This window comes from Quercus robur, chromosome 8 (assembly GCF_932294415.1).
Source record: "Quercus robur chromosome 8, dhQueRobu3.1, whole genome shotgun sequence".
NCBI classification, from domain to species: domain Eukaryota; kingdom Viridiplantae; phylum Streptophyta; class Magnoliopsida; order Fagales; family Fagaceae; genus Quercus; species Quercus robur.
In genome coordinates this window covers 60,093,414-60,112,336 of record NC_065541.1, presented here as the reverse complement: position 1 = coordinate 60,112,336, position 18,923 = coordinate 60,093,414, and the positions used below count along the sequence as shown (strand labels likewise).

At 32.3% G+C, this 18,923-nt stretch overlaps 1 protein-coding gene and 1 non-coding gene across 2 annotated transcripts; both read left to right on the top strand.

Annotated features, from left to right (window-relative positions):
• Positions 1 to 511: 511 nt before the first annotated feature.
• LOC126697995 (U12 minor spliceosomal RNA) lies at positions 512 to 663 on the top strand. The gene has a single exon (XR_007646360.1). It is a non-coding gene; the product is annotated as a U12 minor spliceosomal RNA (small nuclear RNA).
• Positions 664 to 10,120: 9,457 nt separating this feature from the next.
• On the top strand, positions 10,121 to 11,965 carry LOC126697391 (uncharacterized). Its single transcript, XM_050394372.1, has 3 exons — positions 10,121 to 10,270; positions 10,414 to 10,519; positions 11,449 to 11,965. The coding sequence occupies exons 1-3, from the start codon at positions 10,235 to 10,237 to the stop codon at positions 11,592 to 11,594; spliced, it is 288 nt and encodes a 95-aa protein (XP_050250329.1). The 5' UTR covers positions 10,121 to 10,234; the 3' UTR covers positions 11,595 to 11,965.
• The last annotated feature ends 6,958 nt before the right edge of the window (positions 11,966 to 18,923 follow it).

Genomic DNA, 18,923 nt, shown 5'->3' with positions numbered 1-18,923 from the left:
TTATCTTGCTGGTGGCAAATACAGGAGTAGTTTGAATGATGCCAGAAATGAAAACTGCATATTGGAGATTATGGTCTATTTCATAAGATATTCTGCATTTTTTTTTTTTTTTGATAATTTAATTGTTATAATAAGTAGGGGAGGGAGAATTCGAACGTTATTTCTCTTCATCAAGGTGACCAAGTAATGCCACTATGTTACAAAGCTATTGGCGACATTCCACATTTGAAGGAAGATTTTTAAAAATGGTAGTGGTAGAAGATTAAACTAATCTGGACCTTGGAATGTAAGTAATATGAAACATCTATTAACATCTATTATGTTGTAGTTAGTTACCTGATGGATACATAATAAACAGGGAGAAAAACTGTTTGCAGTTCTGCGCATACCACAATCTTTATGGTGTGTAAATTTAATTGAGCATGAGTTTGATATAGTCCCACATCGATTAGAGCTTACGACTTGAGCCGACTGAAGCCTTATAAATTGAGCTTCGCTAGCTCCTAACAAACTGCCTTAAACTAATGAGTAAGGAAAACAAAGCGAGTGGTGGGAGCCGCTCGCCGCGCCGACCAAAACGTGCGCAAGAATTTATGGAGGGGTGATAGGCTGGCCAAGTGTTGACGCTGCTTACTTTGCAGAACTCACTTGCGCGGGCCTCCCATTTGCCCATCCCCAAACATAAAGCCTAATTTGCCGAATTTGCTCAACTCGTCGGGTCTGATCTTTTGTCAGCTCATTAACATAAATACTCAACTCTTAATTTGGGCCTTATGTTAAGCCCATATTATTTATATTTGTCAAGAATTTACTCTTTACCATTTTTAGATTTAACTTTCATTCTCCGTTTTGTTTGTTTGTTTTCTATTTCAAAATATGATATTAATTTACTAATGTTCTTATAATACTTCTACTATATTTCAAAATTATTTGAAAAAAAAATTAACAAATATTTTAAAAAATCAATCTAATTGGAACACTTTTTTAGTTGTCTCATTAAGAATAATTTTTTTAAAAAAAGAGCTCATAAATTTATTCAGGGGTAGTTTTGTAGGGTAGTTTTGTAAACTTATACATTTTTATAAGGTAGACAAGACAATAAATGATGTTTCTTTAAAAAATTTGACTTTTATATACTTTTCAAAGAAAACATTTAGATTAACTTCTTTATAAAAAAAAAAATTATCTATTTTATATTACATTTTATAAAAATACCATTTTTTTAATTTTTTAAAGGAAAATTACAATTTATTGGCCGAATTTAAGTGTGGTTAGTTCTGTTAGATTTTCTTAACCCATATATAAAAACATGGCTAAATATATGATTTGCTTCACTTTTATGTTTTTCTCCTCCAAAAACATAAAAATACAAGATCAAATAAGATAAAAAAGAATCCAACGGAACCCTTGCATCATAGGATTTCAAACCACATGAAGACAACTTAAATTTCGGTTAAACCTCAGGTGGGTAAAGTGTTAAAGACGCTCTCCAAATTCATCTCTCTTCCTCAACCAAAAACTACATCTCTCTCAAATCACTATTTGTTCTTCCTTTCCAAACCCAAGACACTCTCTCTCCTCCAAAACCAAATCCACCCATCCTATCTTGCAATCGCAGATCAAACACGACCAAATCCACACAAACCTAAAACTTGATCCACCAACATGTCCAATCGACGACCTTAGTCAACAATTCTAGGTTCCCCCAATACATCAACGAGCCCGTGTCATCACTGTTTTTAGTCATGGTGGCCTAATTAGCGTCCTATCCCACCATCATAAATCACCCCAAACCTTTTTACAATAGGCCTAACCAGTGACCATAGTTGACGATTCTAGGTTCCTACACAAGCCCACATCATCATCGTTCTCACTTGGTGGTCAAGAAGTGTATTGGTGGGACAAGGAAGAGAGAGAGAGAGAAGAATAAAATAATAAAATGCAAAGCTACTTGTGTAATTACACACAGTTACTATAGCAAAATTGTAAATATGCACTTTTATACACCCACTAATATGGGTAGTTTTTGGGCAAAAATGTATAAATTTGACACTTTTTTCTATTATATATACCCATTAATGTGAGTGCTCTAAGGCCAACAATAATGCTATTCATATTCACAGTGATCTTGAATGGTGGACACAAAACTTAACAATAGTGAAATTTGTTGTGAAAGCAAAATTTAATTGTAAATAATTCTAGTACCACACACTGTTGTCACAATTGTCCTATGTAGCTGATTGTGAGTAAAAGAAAAAAAAAAAGGGCAAATTACAATTTACTCACCTATGGTTTGGCTGAAATTTAAATTGCCTACCTGTGGTTGGAAATTTGACACTTTACCCACCTGAGGTTAGCTAAGTTAGATTTCTATAACTCACACCTATTAAAAATAGAGCTAAATATGTAATTTTGCTTTACTTTTATGTCTCTCTCTTCCAAAAACATAAAAATACAAGATCAAAAACTATTCATTGGATTACTTGCATAATGAAATATCAAATCACAGGTAGACAACTTAAATTTCAACTAAACCACAAGTAAGTTGTAATTTACCAAAAAAAAGATGATAAGTTTATTTAAAAGTAATAAACAACCAATCAAAGCCAGTTATATAATACAAAATTGGAAAGAGATGTATTGTTTGTTACTAGAATTATTCAATAATATATAGTCCTTTTTTTTTTTTTTTTTTGTTGAATCAATAATATATGGTCCTTGGTGGGCACAAACTTAAAAGTTGAAATGTACTGTGAAAACAGTTATGTTCCTAATGCCAAAGCTTCTTCATAGCCATGAACTTTAGTGTACGATATAGCACAGAACCTCAATAATTGTCCTTGACCACTTGATGTTTTGTAATCTTGCCTGCATACTCACTACAAAAAAAAAGGTTCTATGGTCGCGTTTTTAAAACGTGACTATATGTCAAAAAAACGTGGCTATAGCCTATAGCCGCGTTTTTTTAGGCCACGCTTTCTAGTGTGGCCTAAAACCTGTGACTATAGGACTCACGGTCCTATGGCCACACTTTTTAACCGCAGTCCAAGACCAGGTCCTATAGCCGCGTTTAAAACGCGGCCTAAGGTTGTGGTCTTGGGCCGCATTTTAAATGCGGCCTAAGGTTGTGGTCTTGGGCTGCGTTTTTAAAATGCGGCCACAGTTAAGGAAAAGAAAAAAAAAATTTGCCAAAAAATAAAACACGGAGGTCCTTAGGCCGCGTTTTTAGCTCAAATAAACGCGGCCTAAGAACCCGTCTATGGCCACACTTAAAAAACGCGGCCTAAGATCCCGTCTATGGCCCCGTTTTTAAAATGCGGCCACAGTTAAGGAAAAGAAAAAAAAAATTGCCAAAAAATGAAATACGGAGGTCCTTAGGCCGCGTTTTTAACTCAAAAAAACGCAGCCTAAGAACCCGTCTATGGCCACGCTTAAAAAACGCGGCCTAAGAACCCGTCTATGGCCCCGTTTTTAAAATGCGGCCACAGTTAAGGAAAAGAAAAAAAAAAATTTGCCAAAAAATAAAACACGGAGGTCCTTAGGCCGCGTTTTTAGCTCAAATAAACGCGGCCTAAGAACCCATCTATGGCCCCGCTTAAAAAACGTGGCCTAAGAGCCTGTCTATGGCCCCGTTTTTATGAAACGCGGCTTCAGTCTATCGTGGGCCGCGTTTTTTATAGCCGTGGCTATACAAAACGCGGCCCAAGGCCCCCGCGTTTTGTAGTGGGTGATCTATCATAAAGATTAATAGACCTTATGATCATTCAAGATAAATAACTCCACTAAATTAAAACCAAAATAAGAAGTCTAAAATACTCACAGAACATATTTTTTAACATGCCAATTGTATTGTGAATCAACTTTTTTTTTTATACTTTTTATGTCATATATCATACCATATCATGTATTATATGATACATGAACACTATATAAAATTTATAAACATATATAAGGTGTATTTGTTACAAACTTGAAAAATATTCAGTGAATAATTTATTTATGAAATATTATTTAATAAATCTAACTAAATATGTTAATTAGAGAACATAATTATAATATTTGAAATTGATATATTAAAAAGTAATGGTTCGATTGTGCTACTATAGTCTCATTACTCCCATCAATAAAAATCAGGAAAAAGAAGAAGGAAAAAAAATTTGAAAAGGAGATAGTAAAAAAAATATATATATATATATTTTTTTAGGGAGAGAGAGAGAGAGAGCAAACAAAAAGAAAAAAAAAAGTTGGAAACATGTAAGCATATTCTCCTAAAAACCCAACAAGAAAAAAAGAATAATAGATATAATTAACTTTTTAAGTTGTTGAGCTTAACAAGATTTGACTCAGTTTTATTGTATGATGCATGAGCATCCTTGATACACCATACATTAATACTCATTTCTTCCGGTTTGACATTCCATACTAACAATTATGTGCAAATCAGTTTTTAATCATCAGTTGCTTTCATAAGATTAATACAACTTATAATAATTAGGATATTTGATGCTTTATCAATTATTATGCTATTAATTAATCAATTAATCTATTTAATTGTTTAGGGAAAAGGAAAAAGGAAAAGGAAGGACCCGTACAAAGTAAAATATAGAGGGTAGATATATTAAGTCAAATAAAAACACTTGCATAAACTAACAACCACTCTAAATTGTGTATATTGATTCTCAAAAAAAAAAAATTCGTGTATATAGGATATATATACGCACAATGAATGACCAATAGGGGCATTGATTATGCTTGGATCAAGTATAAATGACATGCCTTAATTCATGGCATAATAAGAAGCTATGACTAATATATGTATAATATAATATTATAAAATAATAATAATAATAAAAAGATAAAGAAACACATAAAAACAAGTAGTACAAAGTCATAAAGAATATGTGCAAATATTAACCATTTAAATTCTAAAATTACACATTCTCAAAAAATAAAAATTTCTAAAATTACATTATGATATCAAAACAAACAGAGGACAAAGAGTAACATCCAAATTTTGTCAGTGTACTATATAAGATAAAGAGTGTCAAGTATTCATAATGTCGTAAATATGGCCAATATTTAAAGATGAATGCTCATCAGAGTATCACCAATTAGATACCCTGCTTGAAGGACAGGACAAGTGCCTTGATGATGTTGGATTGACTTGTATTAGTAAGGATCATTAGTACTTAGTAGTAGTAGTCGTTTGAAATTATTAGGTAAAAGTTTATTAGTGAGAGATAGAGAAGGCAAATATTGATGGTCATTTGATTAGACAAATCATGTAGGAATTTGTTGAATGTGGGAAAGTACCACCGTAAAGCACTTTACTTTTCCTTACAACCATTCTTTGGAGAAATAAAGAAAATGGTTTCCAAAGCTGTAGCGTGTTCTCTTTCCTGGAACATAATTAGGACATTTAAGAAGTATGAAAAGGTTCATCCAAAAAAAAAAAAGATGTTTGGGAAGGTCAGAAGGATGTGATTCATGGTGCATAATTTTCGCAGTATGCAAATAGATTGGTACCAAATCATAAGCATTCCCAATGAAATCTGTTTAATTAGAAATATATATATATATATATTTATATTTGTGGGATTTAAGTGGTTCTTTTAGCTAAAAACCTGTACGTTGATTGGTTATCAAAGCTAAATTGTAAGTTGCAAATGACTCTTGGGTTGCAACAATTTTTAGCGAGACAAACGTGGTCATGAATTTGTTAAAATTTAATGCATGCTATAGTTTCCAATGTATTTATAACTTACATACTTTTTATCAGTTTCTTGCATATTACTACCATGTAGTTGGATGTGTGTTTTCCTCAAAAAAATTAAGTTTGGTGTGTGTTAAACAAGTGAGGCTGTGATTTATGCTTGAGAAGATATCTTTATGTATTTGGAGAAGTCTATAATCACATAAAAAGGACGAAAGAGAAAGATCATTGCTCCTTTCTCTCAGTTTTGTCCTGAAAAAATAGTTACTATACCCCCTTTAGAAAAAGTTCATCATTAACAGAAAAATCTGAGGAAAAATCTTCAGAGTTATTGTGCCCCACAACATACTTTGATAGAGCTATTTCGATATTGAATAATTGTTGTGCATGTTTACATGCATGCAATGTGTTAGCTATTTCCTTAAAGCCACACATGCACAGTGCACGAAATGTCAGAATCTGCTCTTATTAAATTATTTAGGGGTACAATTATTTAGGGGTACAATTTAATACTAGTGTTTTCAAAGTTATTTAACTTTCAGAATTAATGTTTTTCTGTTTTTTCATTTGATTTGAGCTATACCGCATATGATAGCTACCACATCAAGTTATCCAACCGTACTGGTAATTCTATGATGTTGATTGAGCCCACATACAGCTGTCTGATAAAAAGCGTGCTTCACAAATAGAGCTCATTTCTTGTCCACAGCCATAGGAGCAGTTCATATGTGCATTATATATCTTCCTGCACTATATAGTAGTTTGTCTGACAAAAAAAAAAAAAAAAAAAAAACAATGTTTTTCCCTTTGATTGGTAAGCATTTAGTGGATGTTTTAAATCAATAATCTTACCCTCCATTCCATTCTTATGGGGGCGAAGCAATTAAGTTTCATTATTCACTCTTATGGAAGTTGAAGGAAGTTTCAACTTCTTAGCTAGCAGCGAGAGATGGAGAAAACTGATAAGAGAGTACAGAACATTATCTTTCTGACTTTGTGATGGTAGACCAATCCACATCTGACACGTCACCTAGCTCAATCTAAAATGATATCTAACCATGCCTAACGGTGTATTGACATGGCAAAATAAGATGAACTTGCGGCACCATTCATTATATACAGTATATGATATATGCACTGTGCACACTGTCAATTCACATTTTGGAACTATCTGCAAATTAAGTGCAAACCAACTTGACAGAATATATGACGTTCCGCAGAAGAACTATCTGCATTTGCTTGCGTATTCAAGAATTCATTGCTTGTGTATTTTTTTTTTCCCTTTTTGGAGAAGAAAAAAAAAATTTGGGAAGAAAACCTCGGAACTTTATTGAAAAAAAGAACTCAGCTATAATCCGCTAGAAGTACATAACAAATATGTAGAGGAATATTTTCCATTCACACCACTAAACCACTAGCATGTCTTTTGGAAAAGAAATTTGGTTTGATTAAGTGTTAGTCATTATTATTAATAAATGTGAGGGCAGGGGTTAGCATGTGTATGTGAGCTCAGTTCATTTTTTTTTATTATTATTATTTTTTTTATTAATTGATATAGTGTATAGATTCTAACTCATTGTACACAACATTAATTGCATTATCTAATTTTGTTATTATATTGAATTATTTGTAAGGGCATGAGTGCGGAAAAAATGGGTATCATTGTACTTCTTTATTATCTTGATTACTTTTGTTTTAATTTTAGATATGTTTTTACCATTTTATTGTTGTTAGTTGTTACATACTTATTTTTAAAATCTAATATAAACATAAATTATATCTAAAATATATAAATATATTTAAAAATAAATATTAATTAATTAATTGACATATTCTTTACGTTTTGTGTCCTAATTTTTCAAGAAATGTAGTGTATCATGTCTCGTGTTATGTCGGTGTCAATTCTTATGTTCATGTATTTAATATTTCTTTTTGTTTAAAAATATCTACGGGGAAGCAAACAATTCATTTTCTGGATGCATAGTCCAGTATTGGCTGGCCTATTGTGCCGCCATGGCCACTAGAGCCTAATTGTTCTTTGTTCTCTCTGATCTTCTTCTTCCTCTTTTTTTTAAATATTTTTGAAGTGGGAAATTTTGATGTTGCAGCTTAATGAACTAAAAGAAAAAGAAAAAAAAGACAAAACTGTCATTGATTCTACTTTCAGTTTTAAAGTGACTTTTCTAAAGAAAACAAATATAATATATTACTCCTTGTGGGTCTCAAACCTGTGACCTTCATTTTATTAGCGTGACAACTGGAAGTCTAATCAAGTAATTGGGCCTATTGTTTTCAATCTTAGTCGAACTTAATTACTCATTCTATTTTCAATCTTCATGCATCCCTAAGTGATAAATATACCAAAGAATATTGGTATAAATCGAACTATTACTAGCTAGCTAGCTGAAATTATCAAAGGGAAAGGTTATCAAATCACATAGAAGATAGCTATCGAAATTAGCAGAGTTAAGATCCTAAACTAATAAATGGTCGGTGATCCCCATTTATAAAGTTTTGTGACTTATGTTCTGTTCCCCCTTGTAAAACTAGACAAGACAGTGAAGTAATTACAAGTTCAATGTGTGCGTTGAGGACCTGAGGTAAATGAAATAAATCTTATAGTCTGCTCTTTTATTCTTTCCCCTCCTAATCGGTAGCCTCTATTATCTTAGATAATAGAACTTTATTACATTCTGTTTCCTTTTCATTTGTAAACCACGTTGTGAGAGAAGCAAACTTTAATTTTGGCACATGATATTGCTTGATGGGAATCTGTCTCTTTGTGCTTGAGAAGGATTTCCCATCTTCTTATGGTTGTCCTTGTTTTTGGATGGTAAGGTAGATTGTTCTCTTTGTGTTTGCTTTTTGTTAAAAAAAAAAAAAAAATCAGTAAACACATAAAATAAAAAAAGAAGAAGTTGATGAGTTTGAAATGGCATAAGGGCATTAATATTTCAAGTTTGATGATGTGGCTAAGTGTGCCTTGATGAGGTGGTCAAATGAAGGCATTCCACAAGGGCAAGCCATCCAAGTAAAACTATCTTTTAGAACGTGTGCTCAAATATTTTAGGCATGTACGTAATTCATTTAGAAGTTAGTTAAACATATGCTTAATGAGAAATGCTATGCTTTTTTTTTTTTTTGACTGAGAGAAATGCTATGCTTAATTGACTTAGACATGCGGGAATTAGCTTAAGTGGTAATTATTTTAGCATGTGACAAATTTGGTGACATATGTATATGTCACACGCTAAAATAATTAGTTAGTTAGTTATGAATTATAATGTCATCATTATTTGAACTTTTTACATTTCTGTTGGAAGTAGCAAAGGGTGCAGTCGGGTTCAAAAAATCTTGACATAGAAAGTACAGTCATGTTATAGCTTTATAAAAAAAACATTTTTAATAATTGAATGAGAAATTAGTCATTGTGACTTGCGTTTGAGGTGAGAAAATAAACGTGGAACCCACATATCCTTTGAAGCAGATTCAAGTTGGGACGTGTTCTCCTCTCTATGAAGATTAATGTCATGTCGTAATTTGCCCAAAATTATTAAGGAGTAAATAAGAAATTAACTTCTAGGGGATTTACTTAAACATGGTTTAAAGTGGAAGGAGAATGACCTATCCAATAGACTTTCTACCTCAAACGTATAAGTCAGGTTAAGTTGGCTAAGTCTTATATCACGCGTCCCTCCTAGAGTGAAGATTGTTACTGTTAATAAAATCAGGAGAGTAAATTATTTGTGTAATACTTCCAATATCCTTTCCACCCACCGAATCAATGTCTCACTCTATCATTGAATAATTGAATTAAGCTTTGATGTTACTGCACTATGGTTGGTATATATCAAGTGTAACAAAGTTGACCAATCCCTGCATGCCATCACATGCTATATATGGGCCAAATTCCTATTCTTACAAACTAAGAAAATAGGCATAGGAATTGATTTATCATGGTGATGAAAACTGAGAAATTAAGCTTGGAAGTGATTTATCATGGTGATGAAAACTGAGAAATTAAGCTTGGAATTGATTTATCATGGTGATGGAAAGAAGAAAAACATTCTCGTGTATATGAAACAAAAGTGTGGTGCTTTATGTGGCTAACCAAAGGAGAGGGTCATTACGGCTACTATATGAGAGGATGCCATGTGGGTACTGTGGGTTTTGTCTGTTTGGAGGATTTCTTTGTTGAATTGGCCCACTTATCACGTGGAACGATTCCGCCTTATAGGCTTATAGTAATCTAAAAGACAAAGAAATGGTCATTTACAATCTCCTCTAATCTCTTCCCAACCAATTATCATCCATCTCCCACGTGGGATCTTGGTCCCACACCACCCCCACCCCCACCCCTTTCTTTCTTTTTCTTTTTTTTAGTACTATATATCTGATAGTTTTGCAACATGGTATACTACATCATATTGCACCATTTTTCTTTCACTAGTTAATTAAATAACCATTTCCTTTTTGATCTTCTTTGAGTTTACATATACAGAGATCAGAGATCATAGGATCATGGGGGACTCTTCTTCTGCCTCATACATACACTTGGTACTGATCATATATCAGTTAGAACTTTTTTTGTTTGATCTTTCTGTTTGATTTCATTACTCATATTTTCAAAGGATATTAATTTATATTTTTTTTGTTGATGGTGGTGTTGATTATGATCGGAATCTACTTATTATGTGTAGGTGCAGCACCTGATAGAGAAGTGCCTGATTTTCCGCATGACTAAAGAAGAGTGCATGGAAGCCCTTTCAAAACATGCAAACATCAAGCCTGTCATCACCTCCACTGGTTTGTTTACTGCCTGTGTATATATTGTTAATCATCACATGCAAACTCACACACAGATGCATATTTGTACATCGATACACAAACACACATATGAGAGAGAGAGAGAGAGAGAGAGAGAGAGCTGCAAAAGAACAAAGCTGAGTTGAGTAAAACATGCTTCAGCCTGGCTTGGAAATTTGACAACATCTCAAGTAGGATTAGCCTTGGCATATTAAACTCTCTAGTCTATAGAATGATCTTGACCTAATACATATATATAATTGACATGATCGCAAACTGTGCTCAAGTATTTTGGTGAACTAGAATTCTAACGAGCCTGATCAAGCCTGCAGACGGCGTTTTGATTTAGTTAGGTTTGTAAAATATATATTGGGAAAATTTGAACACTAAACATTTTTATTAGAAACATCATAAGATGCTATATGAGCTAAAAAGCTCTTAGTGGAGCCCATTACTATTGGAAACACCACTTTCAGTGATGGTGAGAAATCCTCATTTTAATCATGTTCGAGTTCATGAGTTATTTTACATGAAATTAAAAAAAAAAAAAAAACAAAAAAAAAAACAAAAACAAAAAAAAGGAAAGGAGTAAAAAACAAACCAACCGAATACGGTTCAGTTTGGTTTATACTAAATATTATTATAAATTTAAATGTGTATTCAATATTTAATTGACATGATGATAGTCTGTTTATATAATTAGATTCAATAAATTATATCTTAAGATTCTTAACCCTTCCGGTGAAATGGCCAGGATGTTATTCAATTTGTTACCATCTTAATCACAAGTGCACACTTTTTTACTTATATTTAAGTTATGCATACACAGCCAAGAGTTTAGTAGTTAAATTAACATATTTTGGTGTATCTTGAGGATTATTTTATTATGATAACTTTACAGCAAAGCCATGCATCAAATTTTTTTGCAGTGTGGAATGAACTGGAGAAAGAAAACAAGGAATTCTTTGAGGCTTATGCTGAATCAAAGAGCAAAGAAGACCGAATGTCCGAGGAAGAGACAAGCCAAATGATCCAGAAGATGATATCGGATTCGTCCAAAGACTCCGACGATTAACATGCCATCTGAAAACGATATTACTTTTGGGTTCTGGTTGGTAGTTGATCAGTACCTCAAAAATTCTTAACATCCAGCCAAACACAAAAGTATTTAAGACAATTCTAGTGTCACAGTGGTCCCAAAATCCCCCATGGCCTATATATATAATATATGCATATATGTAATTTAAATGTTATGGAATTATGTGGGAGATCAGTACGGACATTTTGCAAGAATCTTCAAGCAGTAACCATCACAACCATGCCACATTACCTTATTACTGCCAATATTGTCTAGCTAGCTAGCTAGGTACGTATATACAAATGTATTTTTTGCTTTACATTAAGCTGAATATATATTTGTACGATGTGTGTTGGGGGATTTGTAAATTCATGTGGCATCAGAATTATATATATATATATATATATATATATATGTGTGTGTGTGTAAAACTAAAATTTGTTTGTGGTGAGCTTCATGAATGAAGCAAATAATGTGGGGGCTACAATAGTAGCATCGTCGCAGTCAAGAACTTTTTCTTGTTGAGTGAGGGCGATGTTAGACTGTTAGCGGTTTTGTATGAGCCTTGGAAATATATAATGTGAAACTTTTAACTATTACGGTGAAATATGTTGCTTTTGAAATGATGGGAAGGTTCCAAATGGGTACAAAACTCAATACATGGTAGCTTCTGACCTATATGAACTTGGGTTGGCCGGGTTGATGGCTAGCCTAATAAACTGAGGCACGATTAGTTTTTTTTTTAAACTTTCATCGTTCAAGAGTGAAAGCCGAAACCCCAACAAAAAAAAAAAGTTGATGTAACGCATCACCCATATGAAAGAAATGATAGGTGGAAGTATATATGGAACTTTCTATGATTGAATAAAAAGTAAAATCGTAGAAATTATTGTTCAAGGATTGAGTGGACACGAGAGTTTCAATGGAAGTAATTACTAGCAAGGTACTTTACGGAATACATGATCGACATGATATATATATTTTTTTGAAAGGTGATTGACATGATATTTCAAACCAGAAAAAGACAGCTTACGTGATACAATAAAGTATGATATATATAAACTTAAAATGATTTTATCATGTAAAAAAAAAGGTTAGATTTTTGTCAATTATGCTCAAGGATTGATCAGTATATTGGCGATACATTGAATAGAGAATTATTTTTTTTGGTTTGAGAGAGTTTCAATTTATGGCGTTATTATCAGACCAAGATATTAATCAGTTTTTGGTGTAAGGATTGATCAGTATATTGGCGTCAGACTAAGACATCAATCAGATTTTGGTGTAGGCGGGGATTAAACCCCAGATTTTTTATACAACCATCAGAAACTTTACCAGTTGAGCTAATTGGAACCCACATTGAATAGAGAAATCGAAATTACTGTTTCTATGATTTGGGACCGTAATTTTATTTTTAGGGGGACTCTACTGATTTGTTTATCTATAGCTTTTTAAAGCATCATTTTTTTCTTATACAGTACAACTACATTTTTGTTCTTTTTATTTATTTAAGAATAAACCATTGAAAGTAGGCTGCACCAAACGGTCCAAACCAATCCATCAATATTTTTCTATATGTATGACAGCCTTTAACCTCATATAACTTAAAATATAGAGCTTTAATGTTCAAAAATAGATTAAAGTATACATTTGACTTTTATAATTCGGAGTTGTTTTCATTTTCACCTTTTACATTTAATAATTTTTGTTTTAACTCTTTATGTTTGATTGAGTTTTCTAATTGGCCTTTTATGAAAATGAAAATTTTGAAATGTAAGAAGTTAATATGAAAAGGGAATAAAACATAAAGTATTAAAACAAAATTTTTGAAATGTTAAGACCTAAAAAGAAAATAACCCCATATGTACTTTAAAGGCCAAAACTTAAAAGTGTACCTTAGTAAAAAAATGTAAGAGAGTAACTATAAAGATAATATAGCTCTTTACGCAATTTGTGCCATGGATGTACTGCATGTGTGTTCTTGACTTTTCTTCCTCTCTTCAATTTACTATGTCTTTTTGATTTTTTCTCTAAATCTAACTATACTTTGTTGGTCCAAGCCTACACATAAATGCATCTAAAAATAAACATAAATTTGATATACCCCTCTAAATATTTTCACACCAGTTTTCTTAAGAAGCCTTTTATCTATAAAAAAAAGAAAAAGAAAAAAAAGAAGAAGAAGGAATTGATTTGAGGGCCTTTTATCTCTCAATAAAAAATTTTAAATTTAAGTAGTGGAATTTTTTTTTTTGGGTGGGGGTGGGGGTGGGGGTGGGGAGGGGCAGTACAATTGAATTTGAAATACAAGAAAATTAGAAGTGTGTGATAGATTCGATACAATAATTGAGCCATCTGTCTCCTCTCTTCTTGGCTTTTTTTCCCCGTTTTGGACCTTTGGTTGGATTTTTATTCTTAAATAGTAATGTCAATCATATACTAACTATTTAGTAACAAAACATGAGTGGTAACAGTGTTTTGTGCGAAACTTAGAGCTTGTTTGGATAGTCTAAAAACTGAGTGATATCACTCAGTTTTCATAATCCATCTTCTAAAACTTATGGGTCTCATGAATGATGTAGTGTTTGGCTTGATTTTGGATGTTTGTTTCCATCACTCAAAATCTCAAAATTTTGAGTTTGGATGATGGAAACTGAAACCACAATTTTGGTATTTTCAGATTATGGATAATGAGTGATAGTGGCAAAATGGTAACAAAATCAAATTTGTGGGACCCATTCTCCTGACTTGTCACTATCAAGTAACAGTGTCATATCACTTTTTTATCTTTTCCTTTTTCTTTCTTCTTCTCCTAAGTTCCACTGGCTTCCTCTTTGTCTTTTTTTTTTTTTTTTTTTTTTTTTTTTTTTCTCTACTCCCTTCTTTCTTCTTCATACCCACTCCACCACCAACAACTTTTTTTTCTTCTTCTTCTTCATTCTTTCTTTCTTCTTCTACTGCGTTCCACCAGCTTCCTCTTCTTCTTCTTCCTTTTCTTCTTCTTCTTCTTCTTTTTTTTTTTTTTTTTCTTTTTTGCTTCTTCCTTCTTTCTTCTTCATACCCACTCAACATTTTTTTTCTTCTTCTTCTTCATCAGACCCCCTCCACCACCAACGGTTTTTTTTTTTTCTTTTCTCTTTTCTCCTCTTATTCCTGGTTTTGTCTTTCTTTCTTTCTTCTTCAGAACCACTCACCATGTTCATCCACACATAAATATATACCCAGAAACAGAAACCCACTCCTCATTTTCATGATTTTGGTCTTCGATCTAAGGATTCCTAGGTTTGGATTTGGGTTTTCTGTGTTTGTGGGTTTGGGTTGGCAATTTTGGATCATCGATTTGAAGATTTTTTATTGGTGTGTTTAGGTTTTCTGTGTTTGTAGTTGTGGTTTGAAACTTGGGCTGTGATGGAGGTGGGTTTGTGTGGTTGGTGGTGGTATTGATGATTGGAAAAATTTTCTTTTTTTGGGTGTAGTTGATGGTTGGATTTTCTTTTGGTTGAGATTTTTTTCCCCGTTTTGTGGCCGTTGGGTGTTGATAGTGGTGGGTTTTGAGTTTGCCATTGATGGTGGTGATGGACTTAGGAGAATATGAAAGTGGGGAAAAGAAAATTGACACGGGTAGCAACCATAACTCTTGTGTAGTGTCAGTGGGGTGGGTTCCACCATCTTGTCAAAAAGTGGACTTAAAAGTTGAGATATGTGACTGAATTTTGTAACCAAACAACAATTTTGGAGTTTTTGAGTGATAGTGGGGTTTGGGTTATGAGTGATGAGATTTGAGTTAGAGTTATGAGTTATGAGTATTGAGTTATGAAAACTGAGTCATGTCAAAACCAAACGGGCCCTTATTGACTTGTAGATTATGATTAATCCTTGTGACTTTATATGTTTGTGGCTTGTAGGAATGTGAAGAAGATTGATTGCAACCAATGCTGGCTCTATAGTAGATGCAGTTGATGCGGTCGCCTAAGACCCCAAGTAGAAAAAAGGCCCCCAAATTTTAACCAATAGGGTTATTTTTTTTTAATTAATTAAGCCCAAATATCAACTAACAAAAAAAATAATTTTTTTTTTATCAAATGAAAGACAGGAAAAAAAGAGAGAGAAATACTACGTCCACAACATTTTTACAGAAAATCCTAAATAGCAAGTTGTTACAGGTCATTATTAATGGTAAAAATATAATTCTAGTAAAGGTTTAAATTAGAATTTGTAAAAATTTAACACTTAGGATTTATTGGGAAAAATATTGTAAATGTAGCATTTCTCAAAAAATAAAAAGTTCACAACATTTTTCACAATAATTGAGTTGACAAACTTTTACTAGTTCTCACTTAGGTCAACCGCTAACATTATTATTTTACTTACCACTATTATTTTACGTAGTTCATGTTAATTAGTAATAATTTTGCATATAAAACAAGATAATAGAGTTTAAGTAATATTCAATTTTTCAAAGTCATATTATATATATATATATATATATATATATATATATAAGGCCTCAATGTTAGTTTTCACCTTAGGCCTCCAAATGCATTGAGCCATCCCTAATTGCAACTGTCTATTCAAGTTAGAGAAAATGAAAGAAATTCAATTGCAACTGAGTGAATTTCTTGCAAAAATATGAGTTATGAGTAGGACTACAAATGAATCATGTTATTTATGAAATTTTTCATAAAAATAAATAAATAAATAAATAAAATATATTTATTTATTTATCAAATGAATGAAACCCAAGCTTAGATTTAAGCTTAACCATTAAACAAGCCAAACTTAATATGAAAATATCTTTGTGAAAAAATTTGTAAGTATAAGGTTCAATTTAAGTATATTTAATATAATGAATATGTTTATATGTATACATGAATATAAATATATTTACATGAACTTGAGACTAGAATATTATGTAACTTTATAATTCTCCAACCCAAAGAATCTCATGAGACAAGTCATTACAATCATAAATAAAATAAGTTCATAAAATATTGAATTGTTATTTGTAATTTATTGATATTACCTCATTTTTACAAGTTCATAAACAAACTAAAATCGTTCATTCTAATTTACTCAAATGATATAACTTTAAGTACAATTTAGTTATTAATTATTAAAAATAGATTATAAAGGGTAAAAAAAAAATTTAGCCATAGTGTTTAGTACTACTATATATAGAAAAAAAAAATGTTTTTCAAGCAGCATTTGAAACAAGTTTTCAAACTTGTTCAACAAGAAAAAAATTAACCAATATTGAACATATAATCTAGCTAAGTGATGAAATTAAGTTTGGTTTGTGTTCGAAATATAATTAAATGAATTAATCTTAATCTTTTAATATATATGTGGCTCATTTTAAAGCCCTAATGCCAATTGAAATATCTCTTCTTATGAGTTGTGAATGGTGGAAGGATAAAGTTGATGAAGACAAAAGCTTGAAGATGTTACGGGAATAAGGTGAAAAAGCATGTAGCTTGTAGGCCAACCTCTCAAGCATCCACTACAATCATTGTAGATTTCTCTACTTAGCTTCAGCTTCTTTCCTAGCTAGCTTATGATTCAACCTTTGATTATCTAAGGCCTATAGCTAGAGTCATACAAGTCCAAGTCTTGGCTTATAAACATATTTGTGTAACCTATTCTGTTAAGGACATATTTTATATAATTGGCTAATCCTTTGATAAAATGCACTTTACTTGTAATTGGGTAGATTTATGATGAATTTAGTACTTCAAGAAATAAGAGTTCAAGTCAAGTATTAAAGTCATGAAGATTTGACCAATAAATAAGTGAAGAAAATTTGTTCATTAAATCTCGACAGATACCTCGATAGAAACTGTATCCATCGAGATTTAAGAACGAAGCTTGACAGAAGCTGAATCTGTCGAGATCTACGAAATCAGAATTTTCAAATCTGATTTTTGGCCCTAGCTGACATGTATGTGTAGGGTTTCTTTTCTCATAGCCTCAGACATATATAAGACTTATTTTAAAAAGAAGTTATACATGGAGAACACACGTAAAAAGTGACCTAGGGTCTGTTTGGATAGAACTTATTTTGCTGAAACTGAAAACTGAAAACACTGTAGCAAAATAATTTTTAAATGTGTGAATAGTACCGTGAGACCCATTTTTAATGAAAAAGTTGCTGAAAAGTGTAATTTGTGGGTCCATAAATAGTGCACGTATACACTGTTCACTGTGGAAAGTCAACATTTGCTGTTACTGTTCAATGAACAGTGACCACACTACTCCAAAACGCGTGAAAACAAAAAAAAAAAAAAAAAAAATGAAAACGCAGCTTCAAATCGCAGACGCAGCTTCAGTGGAATCCAAACAGTCACCTAGTGCCTTATTCTCTCTATAAGAAGTTACTGCGTCTTTTGCGCCTTAAGGTTTTGTAACCAAGTACTTCTTGATCTTTATTGTTAATGAAGTGAAAAACTTTGTAACCAACAACATCTTCAAGTTACTGGAGTTAGTCACGTACTAGGATCCGTGCAAAAGGGTGGCATTCATATATTGAAGAGTTCAGAGATTCTGAAGTGGTAGAAGGTTTCTGCTGTAAATTCATCTGCGGGGATTATAGAGTCTAGGGACAAATGTTTTGTACTAAATCTGAAACTTCTCTTTACTATAGTGAATTGTTTTTCAGGAAATTTTCTCCCCAGGTTTTTTTACTGTGAAACTAGTTTGTTTCATTAGTTTTCATGGGTTATCATATCTTCTCTTATTTACTATTCCGTTGTGCATGATATTAACATAATATTGATGTTTGTTTGTTTTAACAAGGTTTATTTATAATAAATCTAATTAATAACTTTGGTTTAAAACTTGTTAATTCTATCAACTTTGGTCTAAATTTCCCAACAAGTGGTATCAGAGTGGATTCACTCTGAGTAGATTAATTTCCTGAGTGTGATCCTTGACCCCTGTTGTCATGGACTGTGGACAATTTCTTTTGATTTCTCCTTTGTTTAACGATACTAACTATGTGTACTGGAAAGTTCGTATGAAACCTTTTTTGCAAGCTCTTGATGAAAAAGTATGGCAAGCTGTTGAAATCGGATGGGTTAAGCTAAAGGAGGCACCGGTGGATTGGGATGAAGCAAAGATCAAAGCGGCAAATTTCAACAGTAGAGCCTTAAATGCTTTGTTTAGTGGGGTGACCAATGAGGAATTCAAGAAAATATCATCCACGGAAGTTGCCAAGAAAGCATGGACCATTTTTGAGACCACCTATGAAGGTACCGAGGCAATAAAGACTATGAAGCTTTAAAGACTCACTAGTAGTTTTGAAGAAATAAGGATGGAGGAGGATGATAC

Coding starts and splice junctions, on each gene's coding strand:
- LOC126697391 (XM_050394372.1), top strand. CDS start 10,235: ATGGGGGACTCTTCTTCTGCCTCATACATACACTTG. Junction 10,271..10,413: donor CTGCCTCATACATACACTTG/GTACTGATCATA, acceptor TATTATGTGTAG/GTGCAGCACCTGATAGAGAA. Junction 10,520..11,448: donor GCCTGTCATCACCTCCACTG/GTTTGTTTACTG, acceptor ATTTTTTTGCAG/TGTGGAATGAACTGGAGAAA.